Source organism: Dendropsophus ebraccatus, chromosome 3 (genome assembly GCF_027789765.1).
Source record: "Dendropsophus ebraccatus isolate aDenEbr1 chromosome 3, aDenEbr1.pat, whole genome shotgun sequence".
Lineage (NCBI taxonomy): Eukaryota > Metazoa > Chordata > Amphibia > Anura > Hylidae > Dendropsophus > Dendropsophus ebraccatus.
This window is the reverse complement of record NC_091456.1, coordinates 162028005-162048301: the sequence shown is the minus strand read 5'-3', so window position 1 is coordinate 162048301 and position 20297 is coordinate 162028005. Positions and strand designations below refer to the sequence as shown.

The 20297-nt window shown below is 41.7% G+C and overlaps 1 protein-coding gene and 1 pseudogene across 1 annotated transcript in view; one reads left to right on the top strand and one right to left on the bottom strand.

Annotated features, from left to right (window-relative positions):
* The window catches only part of CMYA5 (cardiomyopathy associated 5), a 33130-nt gene extending 13173 nt beyond the window's left edge, over window positions 1-19957 (bottom strand). The window contains exons 1-8 of the mRNA XM_069963036.1: window positions 19723-19957; window positions 16763-17343; window positions 11309-13167; window positions 8262-8357; window positions 6869-7102; window positions 4830-4852; window positions 3527-3648; window positions 461-610 (exon numbers count right to left, since the gene is read on the bottom strand). Coding sequence (XP_069819137.1) covers window positions 461-610; window positions 3527-3648; window positions 4830-4852; window positions 6869-7102; window positions 8262-8357; window positions 11309-13167; window positions 16763-17343; window positions 19723-19841 — 3184 coding nt within the window. The 5' untranslated portion in view covers window positions 19842-19957. The remainder of the gene's footprint in view (window positions 1-460; window positions 611-3526; window positions 3649-4829; window positions 4853-6868; window positions 7103-8261; window positions 8358-11308; window positions 13168-16762; window positions 17344-19722) is intronic.
* LOC138787656 (U2 spliceosomal RNA) lies at window positions 9492-9666 on the top strand (annotated as a pseudogene).
* Window positions 19958-20297: the final 340 nt, after the last annotated feature.

Sequence of the window (20297 nt, the reverse complement as noted above, 5' to 3'; positions counted from 1 at the left end):
ACACATGTGCAGTGTTCAGACAAGTGATAATAGGGGAAATCTTTCTAGGGGCATTTGTAATGGTGAGGAGGGCGGGGAGGAGGGACGGAGGCATGTCGCAGACCTAAGGCATGGGTACTCTAGGCCACGTCAATTTGACACAAGGCTGCAAGTTCAAAAGTTGTTTTTCGGAACAATAACTGCATCACCCCAGGACAGATCTTGGAGTAAAAGCAGCTATCCGAAGGTACAAGTGGTGTGGGGGGCAGATTGTGGGTAGCGAGTCCCTCTAAGCGTTTAAGGCAGGTATGGGGAACCTTCGGCTCTCCAGTTGTTGCAAATTACAATTCCTGTCATGCCCGGAAAGCTTTAGATGTCCGGGCATGATGGAAATTGTAGTTTTGCAACAGCTGGAGGCCGAAGGTTCCCCATCCCTGGTGTAAGGCTGGACCCAAACCAGACAATCGGGTGCCGAGCTTACCATTATCATCACCTTTCCCTTGAGGCTCCTCCATACAGTACACCTGAAAACAGTCAATGACGTCTTCGTCCCGCATTGTCCAGTACACCGTAATTGAATTGCTGGTTGCGGAGTTGTGTTCTTGTGGCTTTAACTTCGGTGTTTGAGGAACTGCAGTAAAAGAGACAATGATATTTAAAGAGGCTTTACCACAATATCAACTGAAGGGTAAAATGTATTTGATTGGTGTCGTCCGATCACTGGGATCCCACAGGAAAAGTGGACCCTTATCCTCGAGGGAATGAGGCATGAGGGTATATCCTGGACCGCGCCTTCATTCATTCTCCATGGAACCTATGAACATTGCTGAACATGCTGAACCATTCACTTGTTTTACTATGTTTTGAAGGCAATGAATGAAGTGTTGGCCAAACAAGAGGATCTTCATTCTCATCATTGGTCAGACAGCCCCCCCCCCAATCAGCTAGCTATCCTGTAGATTGGGGAGATCTTGCAATCTTGGGATAACCCCTTTAAGGAAAACTTTATTTTCACAGTAGCATGCCATGGCACCTAAGTGTAGAATGGTCTCAGGTTGTTCTCAAGGAACGCCATCAATCCTGATTTGGACCCCCTACCTTCAGGGTCCCTACAGTAGTCTCATGGTCTGACTCTATAACACATACCCCCAGGAATTAGGTATTAAAGGAGTACTCTAGCAATTTTTTTTCTCAACAGGTATCAGAAAGTTATACAGATTTGTAATTTAAAAATCTCCAGTCTTGCAGTACTTATCAGCTGATGCAAGTCCTGCAGGAAGTGGTGTATTCTTTCCAGTCTGACACAGTGCTCTCTGCTGCCACCTCTGTCCATGTCAGGAACTGTCCAGAGCAGGGAAGGTTTTCTATGGGGATTTGCTGCTGCTCTGGAAAGTTCCTGACATGGAGAGAGGTGGCAGCAGAGAGTACTGTGTCAGGCTGGAAAGAATACACAACTTCCTACGGGACATACAGCAGCTGCTAAGTACTGGAAGACTTAAGTTTTTTAAATAGAAGTTAATGACAAACTATATAATTTTTCTGAAACCAGTTGATTTAAAAGAAAAAAACATTTCCCTGGAGTACCCCTTTAATGCATGGAAGTATACTATACTAAAAAACATAAACCCTATACTAGCATTAATATTAAGTATGTATTACTTCCCGTTTAGATAAAAGCCAGGTTAGACATTAGTTAGTATATAAATATAAGCCATATTCTTCTTCTCCTAACACCTGAAGAGGGCACAGGGGTACCCTTAGCCCCAAAAATTCATGCAATTACAAAAGCTAAAGCTTTATAGCCACCTGGTAATGATGAAAGCACCCGGGGTATATGGATAGTGCCGCTGCCTTAGCCTTTAATAATGAGCAGTAAAATTCATATATATGGCTATTACATAGATGTCACATCACAGTGGGGATGTATAAAAGCGTAGAGGCCAAGGATATTCCAATAACTAATAGTCTGGGGACCTGTGATACATTGAGTGCAGCTGAAAAACCTGACGCATCAGCAATACAGAGGCCGGGTGTATGAGCAATGTGGATAATATCTATTATACTTGTAGGTGAAGATGTAACGGACAGCAAAATACAAGCTGTAATACTGAGACCTATAATAATGAGAGCATACAAGCAATATGGCAGGAATACAACTGGGGCCGACTCATGTTAATATTCAGCTGTTAATGCAGCGATGGAGAATTTTCGGCTCTGTAGTTAATAGGCCCAAGGCAATCTGATACATAGTCTTAATGCTTGTCAAAGCTGAGGGAAGGAAATAGAGTTGAGTGAATCACCAATACGAATGAATCATCCTTCATTCATTTAGTCATTGGAAAAAAATTATTCCCTTCTCCAAGTTTGTAGATTGCCTGGAGAAGCTTGGGGGGGGGGGGGGGGGGGAGGCCTACATGACATACCCGCGTGGATCAGTCGGGAGATGTGCGCAGTAGTGGATCAGCATCTAGGCAGCTCCATCAGAAGTCTATGGAACTACATGGACAATTGGCACAATATGGCTATAGTAGACACTCTATGGGAAGGGGAGGGTAAGCCGCAGCCACAGAGCTCTAACTGCAGGTTATGTGCCCCATAATAGGGTTGGGCAGTGATTTTCCATCATCTGTCGGTGGTCGGTCATCTAGAGCTAGCGGCGGGTATGGCCAACAAAAGTATAAAGACCTTTAAGGTGACCATACAGTTTCAATAACTGACAGCCATACAATTGTTTGGCCATCAGTTATCTCTCCTATCCTCTCCATACACAGGAACATTCAGCACGGCTGATCATTCATATGTTCTCTATGGTGAGGGGAGGGGTAAGCTATAACCAGACGGCTCTGGCTGCAGCTTTATCTCTCTGAGAATAAAGGGGTCAGGCAGTGATTATCCATCACATCTGACCCCTATCTCCACCAAAATCATCTATTGCTGGATGGTTGAAAGCGCCCCATACACTTTATTCAGCAAATGGTGGGTATGGCCCTCAAAAGTATAATGTGTATGGGTACCTTTAGAATGCCCCGATCATGTAAAACAGTGTTTTTAACATTTCTACCCGATTTGTAATGCACACGCTTTTATTTATCTCCCCCAGTGTCTTTTTGCTAGTCATAGGAGATTCCAAAAATATTTAAAAAAAAGTTTTTATAGTATTGGTCACATAGCATCCCATCGTCACAGCCTGTGCTAAGAAAAGGAAACTAAGTGAAAACTGGAAAGAAAAGACAATTGTAAGAAGTTTTCCCCTCTGAACAAATCCTAGCTATGTAAAGCTCGCTGAACAAAATGTGCTATATATATGAGATTCAGCCGCAGCGGCCAATATCTTGTGACTCCAAGCAGGTTATCTTACATATCAGTCTTCTAGAATTAGCAAGTGCCGTCTGCTAAGAAGCTTATGGTTTCAAAGTGACGCGTCATCCCACAGCCCTGTCACATTTGATAGATGTCCTCTCCTATGCTTCATAGCTGTTACCGTACGCCACATGATGTATACCCCATATCATTCAGATTCAGTGTATGAGTCGAGTACAGTTCATACCTGGCAGGTGTTTGACTGTCTTCTGATCGGCCTTAGAAGACTTGGCAGCAATGTGATCAAAGAGAGAGAATGCGCTGGGCATCTTGTCTAGAGATACAGTGTTCTCTATGGCTTTCAGTAACCTGTAGGATTAAACACAGAAACCTTAAGGAGACACAATGGCCATTTATACTATGCAGGGACTGAAAGAGTACAGAGAACATTTATGGTGGCTTCTCAATGTCATGAATTGGGCTGGACAAGTTAGACTATAGCAAGAGCAAGATCAATAGTTTTGTTCGGGCAAGATCCCAGAACTTCTAGACAAAAGTAGTCAAATTGCGACCCTCCAGCTCTTGGAAAACTACAATTCCCATCATGCCTGGACAGCCAAAGCTTTAGCTGTAGGAGTTTGACACCCCTGTTCTAGACCATTGGACGCCAAATCAGAAAATAATGGACATAACCAATTCAGAGATTTTCTTTATTATATTATTATTATCTTTTTTTTTATTATTTTGGCCTGTCTTTCATTAGATTTAGTATTTTTTTTGTACCCTGGAACACCTCATAATAAGACACTTCTAAGTTCTGCATCAGAGGCTTCGTTCAGAGCATCTGTTTGGCAGTATGATAAACACAAACGGAGCCCAGAAGGCCCCACCTATTTTAATAGGGGTCTGTCAGGTTTTACAATGGTGTCCATTATTTTGCAGGATTCCATCAGCATAAAAAAAAATATTTTTTTGTTCCATTACATAGTTAATAAGGTTGAAGAAAGACACATGTCCATCAAGTTCAACCAAGGAGGGGATGGATGCAGGAAAGAGGGGTATACAAGGAGGGGATGGATGCAGGGAAGAGGGGTATACAAGGAGGGGATGGATGCAGGAAAGAGGGGTATACAAGGAGGGGATGGATACAGGGAAGGGGGGTATACAAGGAGGGGATGGATACAGGGAAGGGGGGTATACAAGGAGGGGATGGATACAGGGAAGGGGGGTATACAAGGAGGGGATGGATACAGGGAAATACTCTTTACTATAGAGGGAAATACTGTTACTATAGAGGGAGTATAACAGTGAAATAAATCATCAGCCTACTTTAAACTTTGTCAATTGGGCAAACTTCTGCAAGGTTATGTTCACATGTGGCAGATTCCATTTTAATGGGTTTTGCTTCCTCAGTATGTGCATGGATTGTAACAACCTCTATTCTGATGAATGAAGCAGTCAGATCTACCATGTAGGACTATATCCAAATGTTTAGTTGTCAATTTGGAAAACAGACATTTATCACAAAGCACAAGCAAGAAGGACTGTACCTGCTATTGATATCATTGTGAGCCTAGAAAAAGGAAAAGGCAAGAGATTTATAAAGAAAAATATACAATAATGGCATTTCTATACTTAACCTACTCACGACATATATTCACTGTGAATTATAACAAATTTAGAGACAAATTCAGGCTCCCCCATTGGGCCCCCAGCTAGAATGGACCCCCTGCGCCAGGTCACTTGCAGCACCCAGCAGCCAAATGGGCCTTCCCAAGATGAGCAATTGCTGTTAAATGCGTAGCTGTAATTGACAGAACTAGGAGCCATTAGCTCCTCACTCTGCCAAAAACTCTTGTGGCCACAGGGAGCATAATGCCTCTGGCCACAAGAAGCCGCTCCCTCTCCCAGCAGAGTAGGGAGGGGAGATGCCGGAGGACATAGCCAGGTGAGTATGGTGGAGTTCTGCATACTGCATATTGGTGTGTGCAGGTGAGTATGGGTTGTCTTCTTGGAAACTACAACTCCCAACATAACCTGAGACCTTTATAAGTGTACAACATTCTGAGAGTTGTGACTAAAAACTTATTATTTGTGGACATAGATAAGGAACCTACACGGTAAGCTTCACCCAAGCCAAAGCAATTGTCCTTCGATTCATTTAGCCTTATAAAGGTCATTCTGCTTTTCAAACATTCAGACAAATCTGGAATGAGACTGAACTGTGCCTTTCCAGACTACTCCGGAAAATCACAAGACTTGGAGAGTGAAAAAACTTTAAATAATCTACATGAATTGACAAATGTTTTATTAGATTTGGGTTTGGATAATTTCATTGTGAATTTGTCATGATGAAACTATTAGTATTAATCATAGATTTAGAAGATTTAATTGACTGTGCAGACTGTACCACAACACCAGACGGTTCACATTGTCATCTTTATTAAACATAGCATGTGCCAAAACCTCCAGACTACAGAGAATGAGGTGCACAGGGGGAGGTCCACTGATGCCCGAGAAAACCGGGAATAGTAGGCGCTGATGGGCAAAGCTGTGTACTATCACATCATAAATGACGGGAGTCGCAGTACCAGAAAATGCTACTTTATTTGAGATTCTCCAATATGACATACAATTTTAATAAGGTTTTTATGCTGACCAGAGAGGAGTCTTCCTGGGTATTTTCAAACTCTAATTGAGACTCCCATGGCCTCCTCCCTCCCAATATATATGTATCATAACATTTTCTGGTAATACGACTCACATAAATTATTATGTGATAGTACACAGCTTTCCCGATCAGTACCTACCACTCCCGGTTTTCTCAAGCATCGGTGGACCTCCACTTGTGCACTTCAATCTCCATACTCCTTACCATACAACTGATTGTACACTCTCTAGGCATCTGGCGGTGCTATGCTCAGAGTGCGACCGCCTTAGATGCGCAGTATATCACCCCTTTCATTAAGTGATTTATATTATCTGCGGTATTACACTATGTGCGCCCCCTGGTGTTTTTAATCTATTTTCAGTACAAAATCTATAGACTAATAATGGCCGAGAAGGAGACAGCAGATATCAATGATAAGAAACGTAACCTTCAACAAAATAGAAATTGTTCTCCATAGACTCTTTTTAAAAAAAGAAACCACACGTTAATGGTTGTGTCCACCATTCAGCATGGTAGGACCCCCTCAATTGCTAATAACAAGGGACAGAGGGGCTCAGCCAAGTGCTAGTCTAGCGCGTATATTACACACTTCAAATGAGCCCATGCTGTACATTGATAACTAGATGCAACTGGATGCAGCCCTAGGGAGTCCAGGGAAACATGGATACAGTCATAGGCCATTGCTTTAACTCTCTTGCTTCCTCTAAGAGCCAAGAAAATCTGATCAAATAGGAAGAGGCACACAGCTCAGCCCTTGCACAACTTCATTTTAGCAATCAGTGGGGTCTCAGCACCCATAACCCCAACAATCAAAACTTTTAACAGCTCAAGAGTTTGATAAAATTATGCATTTGACACATCTATCCAAAAATCCCTACTCACATGTAATATATATTATATTATATGTTCCGGACTTACACTCAGAAACATGACAGGATCCAGCTCTTCAAGCTCCTTGGCGGCTTTCTCCAGTATTTCCTTTGCTGTATCAACACTCTGCTGGAAACTGACCATCTGATCATACAAATAATCCATCTTCATCTTCTTCACTTCCTCGGATCCTTCCCTCTTCTCTTTGTGGTGGTCAACCACTTTTTGGACCATTTTTTCATTCTCTTCTGTCAGTTTTTTCTCAGCTTCTGAAAAGTTTTTCTATTTAGATAATATGGATTGTATAAATTGCAGTATTCTTGATGAGAAGCTTATTAAAAAAACAACAATATAAAGGAATATGGTATTAGAGAATTTTGGCCATCCCAATAGGAGGGCCTAGTATGCTTCATGTTCCATGCTCCTAAGGTCCATTGGAGACAGTCCTGGGAGATCTGTACTTATAATCCCAGACTGTTCCATGCATTTGGGCAAATAAATCATATTGTAAGGACCCTTTTACAGACGCCACTTATCAGCAACGAGCATTGCTAGAGGCGCTCATTCGGGTTATAATTGACCCAAGTAAGGCTGGGTTCACACTACGTATATTTCAGTCAGTATTTCGGTCCTCATATTGCAACCAAAACCAGGAGTGGATTAAAAACACAGAAAGGCTCTGTTCACACAATGGTGGAATTGAGTGGATGGCCGCCATATAACAGTAAATAACTGCCATTATTTCAATATAACAGCCGTTATTTTAAAATAACAGCAAATATTTGCCATTAAATGGCGGCCATCCACTCAATTTCAACATTGTGTGAACAGATCCTTTCTGTGTTTTTAATCCACTCCTGGTTTTGGTTGCAATATGAGGACCACAATACTGACTGAAATAAACGTAGTGTGAACCCAGCCTCAAAGTGTCAGCAAGGAGCAGGAAAACATTGACTCATCGGCTAGTCGCATATGTTGAGCAGCCCTATAAATCATCATATATTGGCTGCACAGGGAGTGTGCGGCCGATAGCATTGCAATGTATGTAAATGGCAGCACAAACAACACATGGATCGTTTGTGTGGACCGCTCGCTTGTGTGGCCCGTTTCGATAGTTTATAGCCGCAGGTGGCAGAAGATCTATCAGTGTAAAAGGACCTTAACTCAGAATATCATTTTTAAAAATGTACTTCATATGTAAAGTATTGGCCACTGACATCAACAGTGTTGTCTGTGAGAGACCATGGCTTCTACTGTGCACAATTGAAGAAAGTGTATGAATCAAATTAATTTAGTTAACCCTCAGTCCTTGGGACATTGCATGTCTAGGCTTAGGTGGACACCACAAGACTGCCCCCATCAATGAAATATATGCGAGGGCGCCTACATGAAAGATTTATTTACTTCACAAAAAGGAGAATGATGTAGGATGACCACTTACTTCAACGTCATTAAACAATGCCTCCACTCTAGTAACAAAATCTTCCGTTTTCATTGAACGTTCCTGCAGTTTCTCCAGCTGATCCTCCAGATTACTCTGCAAATACAGCACGCATTTAGTGTAGCTACAATGGTTTTTTTAAATCAGATTTCGCAGGGTGTGCCCCCATAATCAGGTGAGGACGATGTCAAGCATTTCTATGTGGTCATGCTAAAGGCCTTATACTTTTGTCAGTGTAGGGTGCATGGGGCTCTCCCTGCTGTCCACCGACAGATGATGTCAGTAGTGATAGGGACCAGGTGTGATGGATAATCACCTGACAAACACCTTAAAGTGAATGTACCATCAGGTACATAGCATTGTGTTTCTTTAAATGTAAGGATCGGCGCTGCAGTGGGGGTACCGGTGGCGTAGTCCTCTTTTTGAACCGCCGTCCGGTTTACGCGCAACCTAATGTACCTAATGATACATTCGATTTAAGCTTCTGTGCAGGATCCTGCTTATACAAGTGTTACCACTTTTATTGTATGCTGGGCAATATAGTAAAGAGAAGAGAATTTATTATACATGTTCAAGAATTGACTTCTTTGTAATATCATTCCCGATATACCATTATCCACTCATGTAGCTCTATGGTAGCCAACACGTTAGAGCATGGGTGGTTATCATGGTATAGCCTGCTCTCATCCATGAAATGACATTGATACAATTTAGAATTGCATTTTTTGTGCAGTCAGGTAAGGTAAAGAAATGCAGGGAAGTGAAGTGTAAATCTATACCACCACATTACTATATAAGATGGTGCTATAGGTTGGAAGCTATGCTAAGGTATTTTATTGGGATAACATAAAAAGTTATTTGGAGGCATGCTTCTGCCAGAGTGTTAAGCCCCTGTCCATGTGCTGTCAATCATATCAGGAATGCTAGAAGTGAATTCTTGATCCCTGCTTAACCCGTGAGGTTTTATAGGCTTTACAAGCATTAACGTTCAGATGGCTAACCATTGGGAAGGCGAACAATGCCTGGGACCTCAGCTTTATCGTAACGCCTGCTGTAACTTAGTTGGGTTAGGGATTACACTGGAATATCATTGAATGCAGAATTTTAATGTAATAAAAAAAAAAGGAAAGCTAATCATTATATTCCAGGTTCTGTATAGGCCGCATTGCTGCACTATTTGTGTATGAGAATGGGAAATTAGATTGTGAACTGCATTAAAGAGGACCTGTCATCGCTTCTCGGCCTTTTGGCTAAGATCAAGTGTAGTATCTGTTCTTATCAGTTTAATATCTGGGGAGCATGTATTACATGGATTTTTAGAACAGGGAGATGGAAAAAGAGCTTTCTCTGTCCTCTCCAGGCATTGACCTGGTATTGCAGGGCTTCCAGGTTCAGTGCACAAAAAAAAGAGGACCTGTCATCACTCCTGACCTGTCTTATTTAGTAAATCCTTGTATTCTCCATGATATAACATTTTAGGAACATCTTTTCTTATAGCTCTGTGATGTGCCGTTCCTTTGCTATTCTTGAGACGTATGAGTAAATAGCCAACTAGGTGTTACCATTTGAAGACGTGGCAATATACTCTGTCTATCACTATCCAATCACAGCTGACAAGACAGCAAGACAGCTTAGAGCTTTGTTCCTTGTGTAGCAGTGTTGGTGTACTGCAGCCACATCTCCCATTAACTTCAATAAGACCTGGGTACCCTGATGCCGCAGCCACACAGGGAACAGAGCCAACTGCTTCTGGCTCCATTCTCACAGTAGTGTGGGTGCCAAAAAGCTGGGGGCATCCTAACAATAAACTATCGATAGCCTATCCTGTGACAAGGCTATCAATTCTTTTTTCCTTTTTATATTTTGGCATAAAGGACCAAGCCCTATTTTTCAAATCTAAACAGTCTCATTTTATGTGCCAGCCCTTAAAGGGGTACTTCAGCAATTTTTTTCTCTTTCAAATCAACTGTTGTCAAAAATGTATATAGATTTGTACTTTACTTTTAAAAATCTTAAGTCTTCCAGTACTGGTCAGCTGCTATATGTCATGCAAGTGGTGTATTCTTATGCATCTAAAACAGTGCTCTCTGCTGCCACCTCTGTCCTTGTCAGGAACTGTCCAAAGTAGGAAAGGTTTCCTATGGGGATTTGCCACTGCTCTGGACAGTTCCTGACATGGACAGAGGTGACAGCAGAGAGCACTGTGTCAGACTGGAAGAAATACACCACTTCCTACAGGACATACAGCAGATGATAAGTATTGGAAGAGTTTAGATTTCTAAATAGAAGTAAATTACAAATCTATATACATTTCTGGTACCAGCACAGTGTAAATCAGCTAAAAGTTGCAGATTTTTACTGAACTAAATGTTGCACATACATTTGCAAGTCTGCTACTGCCAATAACCTGACCTAAGTAAATAATATATTGCCCCCTGTATTAATAAATGCAATAAACTAAAACATTTTTTGAAAAATATAGCTGTTTAACCTTAATAAGAGAAAAACTAAAGTGGCTATTAGGGTCCTGAAAGTGTCAAGGGGGAGGGGTTAAATTTATCTATGCTACATTGTATCTATAATATGACAAGAACCTAAAGTGCTTAAAAGCTCCTGCAATGTAATTAGAATAAGCCACGGATGTAATTTGCATAATATGCCTATATTTTGGCGCCAAAATGAAGGCTGTCCAATAAGGTGGCCGTGAAATAGCCATAAACAGCCATTGCCTAAGGGTCCATTTACACAGAAAGATTATCTGACAGATTATCTGCCAAAGATTTGAAGCCAAAGCCAGGAATGGATTTGAAAGAGGAGGAATCTCAGGCTTTCTTTTATGACCTGATCTCTGTTTATAGTCTGTTCTTGGCTTTGGCTTCAAATCTTTGGCAGATAATCTGTCGGATAATCTTTCTGTGCAAATGGACCCGACTGTCTAGTTTAACTTTCGGCACACATACACAGTTTTATCTCTCCAATGTATTATATATAATTATGCGTATCAAATCAGTCAATCACATTAGAATAAAAATAGATAAAACACTGACCGTCATTTCATTCACCGCAGTCTCTAATGTGGTGGCATTGTGGTCCTTATGGTCACCAAAGATCTTATCAATGGCAACTATTGGGATTTTACACGTTTTGCAATAAGCATCAATCTGAGCCTTTCTGTCCTCTGATATAGAAGTTTCCAACACGTCTTCGGATTTCTTTTCCTCTTCCACCATCTCAAAACCAGATTCTTCATGTTGAGGTGAGGCTCGTTGTACGGCATCCTGAAACAAGTCACTCTCGTGTTCTAAAGACTCTTGATCTTCAAATGTTATTTCCTTTAATAAAACGTCATCTTCATCAAGGTCGTCTGGAGACACAATGACATAATCTAGGTCCTCGTCATTCTCCTTATCTCTAAGCCCCTTCTGTTCTATTGTCCCTGATACTGGACCATTAGCTGTTGGTGGTACCTTACATGTATCATTCAATAGATCTGATTGGTCATCCAGGCGGAGTGCATCTTCACGCACTAATTTTTTTTCTCTCTGCTGATGCTGACTTTCCACCTCCACTTTTTGACCTGCACTATGTGGTAGAGATGGAGATTTTTTGTCTTCAAGGACTATTTCTTTCTGGTTTGCTTCTTTATCACCAAGTGACCCTTGCGACAAAGCTTCGTAACTTAGATACTGTTCCTCTTCGCTACCTTCATCGCTATAGAAATCATCCTCATCTGATTTTTCACCACCCGGTGGGATCTCATCCTTCAAGTTAAATTTTTCAAAATATACCCCTGTGCCATCATCATCTGAGATTCTACTATGGAAAGTCTGATCAGAAGTGGTACTTTCCGCATCTGATCGGTCGTGTTCCTCTTTTGTTTTACCTCCTCTGGCTTCTTCATAAAGATCTGTATAAAGAAAAGCCATGGCAGGTGGTTCCTCAAGGAGTTCAGGGTTTATGGGGTAAGATGTCGGAAAAAAAAACGACTTGGTCAATACTCCTTCTTCTTCACCAAACAAGGTTAGTCCATTTGGCTTCTTATCTTTTTTTTCCAAATCTTCATCGGAGATAGATTTTTCCGGATTAGGAACCTCTTGAAGTAACGCGGTGGCATCACTGTCCAAAGATACACCATAGAAGGACTCATCCAGACTTTGAAGTAAATAAGAGTCATCTTCAATGGATGATTCACTTTTGTTGGAAGGAACGAGTTGTTCTCCTTTAATTTCGACAGTTTCTTGTTCTTGACTTTTAAAGGTAGACTCCTTGGAGACCTGGGCGTCAAATAAAGTAAATTTTTCAAAGTAATCAACATCATTAACAGTTTTATCTAATTCTGTATTTTGGTTGATTCCAGGACGTATAAAGTTCTCTTCTTGTATGGTCTCCTTAATGTTTTGGGTATATTCCTCATAAGAACTAGCTGTTGAAGCGTCCTTGGTACAGGGCTGTTTGGGGATGAGTAAGGGGTTTTCCTCTAAGTACTCTAGTTTATCTTCCATCTCTATGCTTGCCTCCTGGTCTACGGTAGATATAAGATCCGGGGCCATGATGTTTAATATCTCTGACCCATCTGAAACTATACTGAACACGTTGGATTGGGTGCTGGGAGGCTCATTTGGGTCTTTCAGTAAAGCGGCCTTTTCAGGATTACATAATATATCTATCTTTTCTAAAACGCTCCTTAATTCTACTAGGACAAATGGTGGGTAGCTGTCATCGTGCTTACTTGATATCATTTCAGTTCTATTTTCAGAGAATGACTGGGGCATACGTCCCTTTGGTTTGGTGGTGTTTGTGGCATCTTTCTGTGCTGTTTGCTTTTCTGGTACACTCTTTGCTGGGCTCATTGCTTCACTTCCAGTGGTATCATTTGATTCAGGTGGCTTGGGCGTCTTGACCGGCTCTGGAAAATAAATCAGGAATAAGGAACTCAATAAGAATAAGCTCAACGTCTACCAGCAGGTGTCTTACATACATAGGATCCCTTGAAAGATGGTAACTTTATTTTGGCTATTCATATGGAGTGCCTATCTTATCAGTTGTTAGTCGGTATGAATGATCACTAGTATGACACCCTCACACCACTCTACTGTTTCTACTGTAACAAATCGCTGAAAATACACATATATAGGGACACTCCTAAGTATGTAATACAGTGGTACCTCGGTTACTGAACTTAATTGGCTCCGGAAGGCAGTCTGAGAACCGAGCAGTGTCTTTCCAGAGGAAATTATGTAAATGTGTTTAGTTGGTTCCAGCACCCACCAATAATTACCTACAATATCATTTATTACATTGATAAGTGTCCAGTGTAATCCCTACAGTACAGGACAGAACAGCACTATACTGTACAGTACATTATACACAAGAAACATTCAACAAAACCAGCAACTATAGTACAGTAGTCACTAACTCCTTACTCATCCCTTACTGTCTAGAGTCCCCCCCATCCCAGTACTGTAACAGATGGGAGATGGTGGTGCACTGACTGTACTACTACTGTACTGTATATGCACTCCAGCAGTCTTATACAGTACAGGATGGGAGATGGTGGTGCACTGCCTGAACTACTACTGTACTGTATATGCACTCCAGCAGTCTTATACAGTACAGGATGGGAGATGGTGGTGCCCTGACTGTACTACTACTGTACTGTATATGCACTCCAGCAGTCTTATACAGTACAGGATGGGAGATGGTGGTGCCCTGACTGTACTACTATTGTACTGTATATGCACTCCAGCAGTCTTATACAGTACTGTACAGGATGGAAGATGGTGGTGCCCTGACTGTACTACTACTGTACTGTATATGCACTCCAGCAGTCTTATACAGTACAGGATGGGAGATGGTGGTGCCCTGACTGTACTACTACTGTACTGTATATGCACTCCAGCAGTCTTATACAGTACAGGATGGGAGATGGTGGTGCACTGACTGTACTACTACTGTACTGTATATGCACTCCAGCAGTCTTATACAGTACAGGATGGGAGATGGTGGTGCACTGACTGTATTACTACTGTACTGTATATGCACTCCAGCAGTCTTATACAGTACAGGATGGGAGATGGTGGTGCCCTGACTGTACTACTACTGTACTGTATATGCACTCCAGCAGTCTTATACAGTACAGGATGGGAGATGGTGGTGCACTGACTGTACTACTACTGTACTGTATATGCACTCCAGCAGTCTTATACAGTACTGTACTGTATGTGAAGCCTCACCAGTGCTAAACTCACCAGGTACAACCCACCATCCAGGCTCGCAAAACATTAAGATACCAAGTACTTCAAGACTGGAGGCCTGAACTGGAGGCCTGAACTGGAGGCCTGAATCGAGCAGGAGTTTGAGAACCAAAGCAAACTTTCTTTGAAAAAACTGTTTGAGTTCCAAGCAGTTTGAGAACCGAGTAGTTCGAGAACCAAGGTACCACTGTATATGGAGCCCATTCCCGATGAAAGCTTTATTAGGCTTATAGCAAGCATACAATATATTCACTAAAGATGAGTGAATCTCGAGTACGCTTGGGTCCATCCGAACCAAAGCGTGTGGCAATTGGTTACCGGTGACTGCACTAGGGAGCCCTACAAAACATGTATACAGTCTATGGTAAAGATGAGCGAACCGGGTTCGGGTTGGAGTCCATCCGAACCTGAACGTTCGGCATTTGATTAGCAGTGGCTGCTGAACTTGGATAAAGCTCTAAGGTTGTCTGGAAAACATGGATACAGCCAATGACTATATCCATGATTTCCACATAGCCTTAGGGCTTTATCCAAGTTCAGCAGCCACCACTAATCAAATGCCGAAAGTTCGGGTTCGGATCGACTCGAGCATGCTCGAGGTTCGCTCATCTCTAGTCTATGGCCATGGCCTAGGGCTGCATCCAACTTCTTCAGCCATCGCTAATCCAATGCTGCACACTTGGGTTCAGGTTATGCCATACATGTTTATAAAGATACAATATGCATATGTTAATCTGCAATTCCCATCATGTCATGGCAGCCTTCAGTTCTGTACAACATGCTGGAAACCTGACAGATTGCATTATAGTCAATGGGGTCAAGCAAGACAGTGATCCGCATGAAAAAATGGAATTGTGGTGCTTTAAATGGGCACACTGTTAGATCTGCTGGATACTATGGATTGCCTAAGATTGGGAAAGGCCGGGGGGGGGGGGGGGGAACCTTCTGGGAATAATGTAGCATTTGCCAGCAAGGTGAAGCCTAGAGTAGAGTGTGACCTCGAGATCCAGTCATGGTAGTGGTTATAGGAGGATATCAGAAAAAGATTGCTCCATTCTCACCCAAGAAGGAGGCATCATGGTAACATACCTGTGGGTAAACCATCTCCACTTCACACAGAGTATGTGTTATATAGGTATGGATAATAATCTCATGTTATAAAAGATGTAACCACCAACCCAATTGTGAAAGCCATGAGATCTTTCCAAGTCCCCTTGGCTATCTTTACACTGTCTCCCCATAGTATATAAATATATGTTGGGGGAATTCCCTTATAAATATCTTTGACGTATACCACCATGCCATGTTAATAAATTATACCGCACTATGGGGGAGATTTATCAACTGGTGTAAAGTAGAATTGTCTTATTTGCCCCTAGCAACCAATCAGATTCCACCTTTCATTTTCCAAAAATCTGTGAGGAATGAAAAGTGGAATCTGATTGGTTGCTAGGGGCAACTGAGCCAGTTTCACTTTAGACCATGTTTGATAAATTTCCCCCTATATCTTTCGTTTATTGTATATTGCTCTATGGAACATAGCAGTAACCTGCTCTCCTAGATTTTATAGAGCAAATAATAGTAAACTCCATCGTAGACCAGCCATATGGAGACCTTTTGGCATCTATTAGCTAATGGGGGTTTATGGATATGATTACTGTATACCTGCAGCTGTGGCTAATGGGCACAGAAAATGTTACGTGAAAAGAGTCTTATCGGTTATTGTTGACCCTACTTTGTCTACATAGAGTACATGTACATGTAGTCGTTTTATCGGCTGCATTTTTGGTAAAATTGCAATAGAAAAAGTGGAAAAATTTCAGTAAAATCAGGATAGGTTAAGATGTAGAAACAAGTATCTATTCTAAAGATATTACTTGGCATGGTTTCTTCATCTATCTCCATAATTTATCTGGCGTTGTATGAGATGTCAGGCTTCTATGAAGGCTATTAGTATGATGTTGGAAGAAAATGAGAAAAAGAAGCCTAACTTGGTCTGACACCCAATTTGCAGTCTTTGATGAGGAGGTCCTGATCTGTTTACTTCTCCTCTTGATCAATGAGATGAGTCGAGACAGTGACGTACCCCTCTGACAGGTCATTTACCATGTTATTTAAAGGAGACAATATGCTTACCCCATCTGTTTGTCTAAAACAAGGATGGGGAGGGCCGAAGGTTCCCCATCCCCGATCTAAAACATAGATTAAGAAATGATATTGGAAAATCAGGTTCCGGCCTTTGCTTACCTGGAGCGGCACCTGTTGTTTCTTCTGCTACTTTGTCTGGTAAGATATTAGAGGCCCCGGCAGCGGATGGTTCTGGTTTCTCCTCTGGAGGTTTATCAGAGTTCTTTTCTGGTACGTCAGGGTTTTCTCCTGTACAGTCTCCAGTATTCCTTGCAGCACTCTCAGCATTACCAGCTTCTTCTGTGTGGGTGGACAGATGACGTTTGGCTTTTTCCAGGGCTTGCTTAAAAGATTCCCCCATATTATCAGCAGATGCTTTGGGATTTTCAGCACTCTTTTTATGATGTGATGACTGCCGGGCAAACTTTGTTGATGTTGAAGGTCTGACTCTCTTTCTCCGTAGCTTGCCCTCGTCCATGATGAAGATAACCTTGCCTGGAGGGGTACCGGCTGATTCCATGCTGAACACCTCTGAGGTGGTGCTGGCTTCTGAAGCCCATGGTGTGGAGCATCGGCTTGAGCTGGTTTCCCAATGTATCCCGCTGTCTTCACACTGAACGGTCACCATAGAGAAGGCTGGATTTGACATGAGACATTGGAGCTTGGGTTTCACTTCCCCGGTGTTTACAGCTTCCTTTAAACTGGAACAAAGTCAATGGGAACGTTTAGGATAGTGATGATGGGACCAAACCGGATTTATTAATAAACTAGAACCCCGAAATAACTAATTTCTATTAATAAATGAAATGTTATCTTAAAGGGGTACTCCAGAAAAAAAATATTTTTCCTTCAAATCAACTGGTTTCAGAAAGTTACATAGATTGGTAAATTACTTCTATTTAACAATCTCAAGTGTTCCTGTACTTCTCAGCTGTTGTATGTCCTGCAGGAAGTGGTATGTTCGTTTCAGTCTGACACAGTGCTTTCTGCTGCCACCTCTGTCCATGTCAGGAATTGTCCAGAGCAGGAGAGGTTTTCTATGGAGATTTGCTCCTGTTCTGGACAGTTTCTGACATGGACAGAGGTGGCAGCACAGAGCACTGTGTCAGACTGAAAAGAATACACCACTTCCTGCAGGACATAGAGCAGCTGGTAAGTATGGGAAGACTTGAGATTTTTAAATAAAAGTAAATTACAAATCTATATAACTTTTTGAATTTGATTTGAAAGAAAAAGATTTTCGCTGGATAACCCCTTTAAGGGGAGTAGCAGTGCACATTAGTGGTTACTATTATCATATATCAGATACCAACTTTTTGGGGTGAGTAACATGGACAATGGGCATTCACATCTACAAGGAAGGAAGGGCACAGCTATCTGCTTCGTTCCCTGATTTACTAAGATCTCTGTCGGGATGTAAGAGACTTACTCCATTATAAGTCTATGGGGGAACTGCAAACTGAAGGAGATGACAGTAACCGGGGAGTGAAGCGCACAGCTGCGCTTCTCCTGCTTCATTCTAATGATTATTGAGGGGGGGGGGGGGTCTAATCAATCAAAAGTAGTTTTCACATGTCTCTATGACAGGCCAAAAGTTTTGTTAAATGACAGGGACCCTTTAAGGTGACTGAGACTGACAAATACAAACAGAATGTGAAGCTGCCAAGATCCACAAAAACTAAATCGGGACAAGTAGTTCCCTGGACCAGAAAGTCAACCCGTAACCAATACACTATATTATACTCATGTTAATTATAATTTACTACTTTTTTTTTCCCCTAACAGGGCATTCCCCTAAAATTAGAATAAACTTCCGGAAAATGTCACTCTTATTGTAGATTAAAACGGTATGTCTCAAGTAATTCTCCTTGGCACATAGCTTAAATGCCTGACGCTATTTTAACTCCTTAGTGTCAGTTTAAGTCACATATACATTTTATTAAATAGTTTTTACAATTTTTTCCCGCATACTAAATAGCTGCATTTTTTTTGTGGCAACTTTGTATTGTAATTTTTTTTTACTTTTAGAAAAAACAAGATTGTCGGCAGAAAAAGACCACTGGGTCCATCTGGTCCACCCACTTAGTATTCCCTTTTTTTATCTTAGGATAGATATATGTTTATCCCAGGCAGGTTTACATTCTGTTATTGTGGATTTACCAACCACATCTTCCTCTTCCTACTGGTATTACCTCTAGCTATACAGCCCAGCATACCATAATATATACAGCCCAGCATACCATAATATATACAGCCCAGCATACCATTATATATACAGCCCAGCATACAATTATATATTCAGCCCAGTATACCATTATATATATATATATATATATATATATACAGCCCAGCATACCATTATATACACAGCCCAGCATACCATTATATATACAGCCCAGTATACCATTATATATACAGCCCAGCATACCATTATATATACAGCCCAGCATACCATTATATGTACAGCCCAGCATACAATTATATATACAGCCCAGCATACAATTATATATACAGCCCAGCATACCATTATCTACACAGCCCAGCATACAAATTGCTTTCCATACCACCTGGTTGCATTAGTGACACCTAAGGCTGTCACTACCTTTAAATCCTTCTCTTATGATCCTTGATCCTTTTACCCCTTTTATATATCAACAAATTCTTTTAGTTTTATATTTGCCTTAGAAATTAAGAAGAAGGAAAAAAAATGAGAATTATCAACTTGAATGTTCTCAGATCTGCGGAGAAGCTGAAAGGTCAAACCCATAACTGTGACCCAATGCCGGATATGTGCATAGTGTAAATTATGTCACCAAAATCTAACCCACAACTGGCACATCACACATGACAGCATGGGATCATTATGTGACCAGCTTCCAGAATGGCCGGGGAGGGGCAGGCCAATACTCCCCAGCTGTCAGTTCTGATGTATCTTTAAATAGAAAAAAACCCTGTGCGCAGCCAGCTCTGGAGTAACATTCAGGCAATTGTACATTAAGGGGATCTATAAGGGTCAGTGGTCTAGCAGGTGCAGTGCTCCCCACATCCAAGTGCATTGTTTTGGGTCTACGTCAGCTTACCTCCTTGTGAGATCCTCGGTTTCTTCGCTGTTGAGGACAGTTTCAGGTGGGACATCCTCCTCTAGACAGAAGGAGGCTTCAGAAGCCCTATCGGGCTCAGGAGGGCACAAACTTTCCATTCTTCTATAGCCACTTCTTCTGTGGGGTGCGGGTGTGTTCCCCAAGATCAATTCTCTCTTGGTCTCCCCGGAGAGACTGGTGTCATTGCAGCAACAGGAGCAGCCAGCGGCTTCTATTCTCCTGACTAAGGGGAGTCTTAAAATAGACGGCCAGAAAACAGACTCAAACACACATGCTTTCAGCACCAAGTACTGCCTGGCCTGTCCCTTGAGTCTCCCGGCTGGGTCCTAGGGCTAGAGGTGTTGTATAATACAAATACAAACTTCAAGTCTTATTTTATAAAAACCCTTTAAGCAGATAAAGAATAAAATATTACACGTCAAAATGTTTAATGGGACTATAAAGCATATGAGCCAGAGTGCTCAGTGGTTACAAAGAGTGTATCTCGCTCTGGGGGACCTGTCCTGCCTTACCCACACAACCCACTGATTTGAATGGGCTCTGTGTAATGCCTA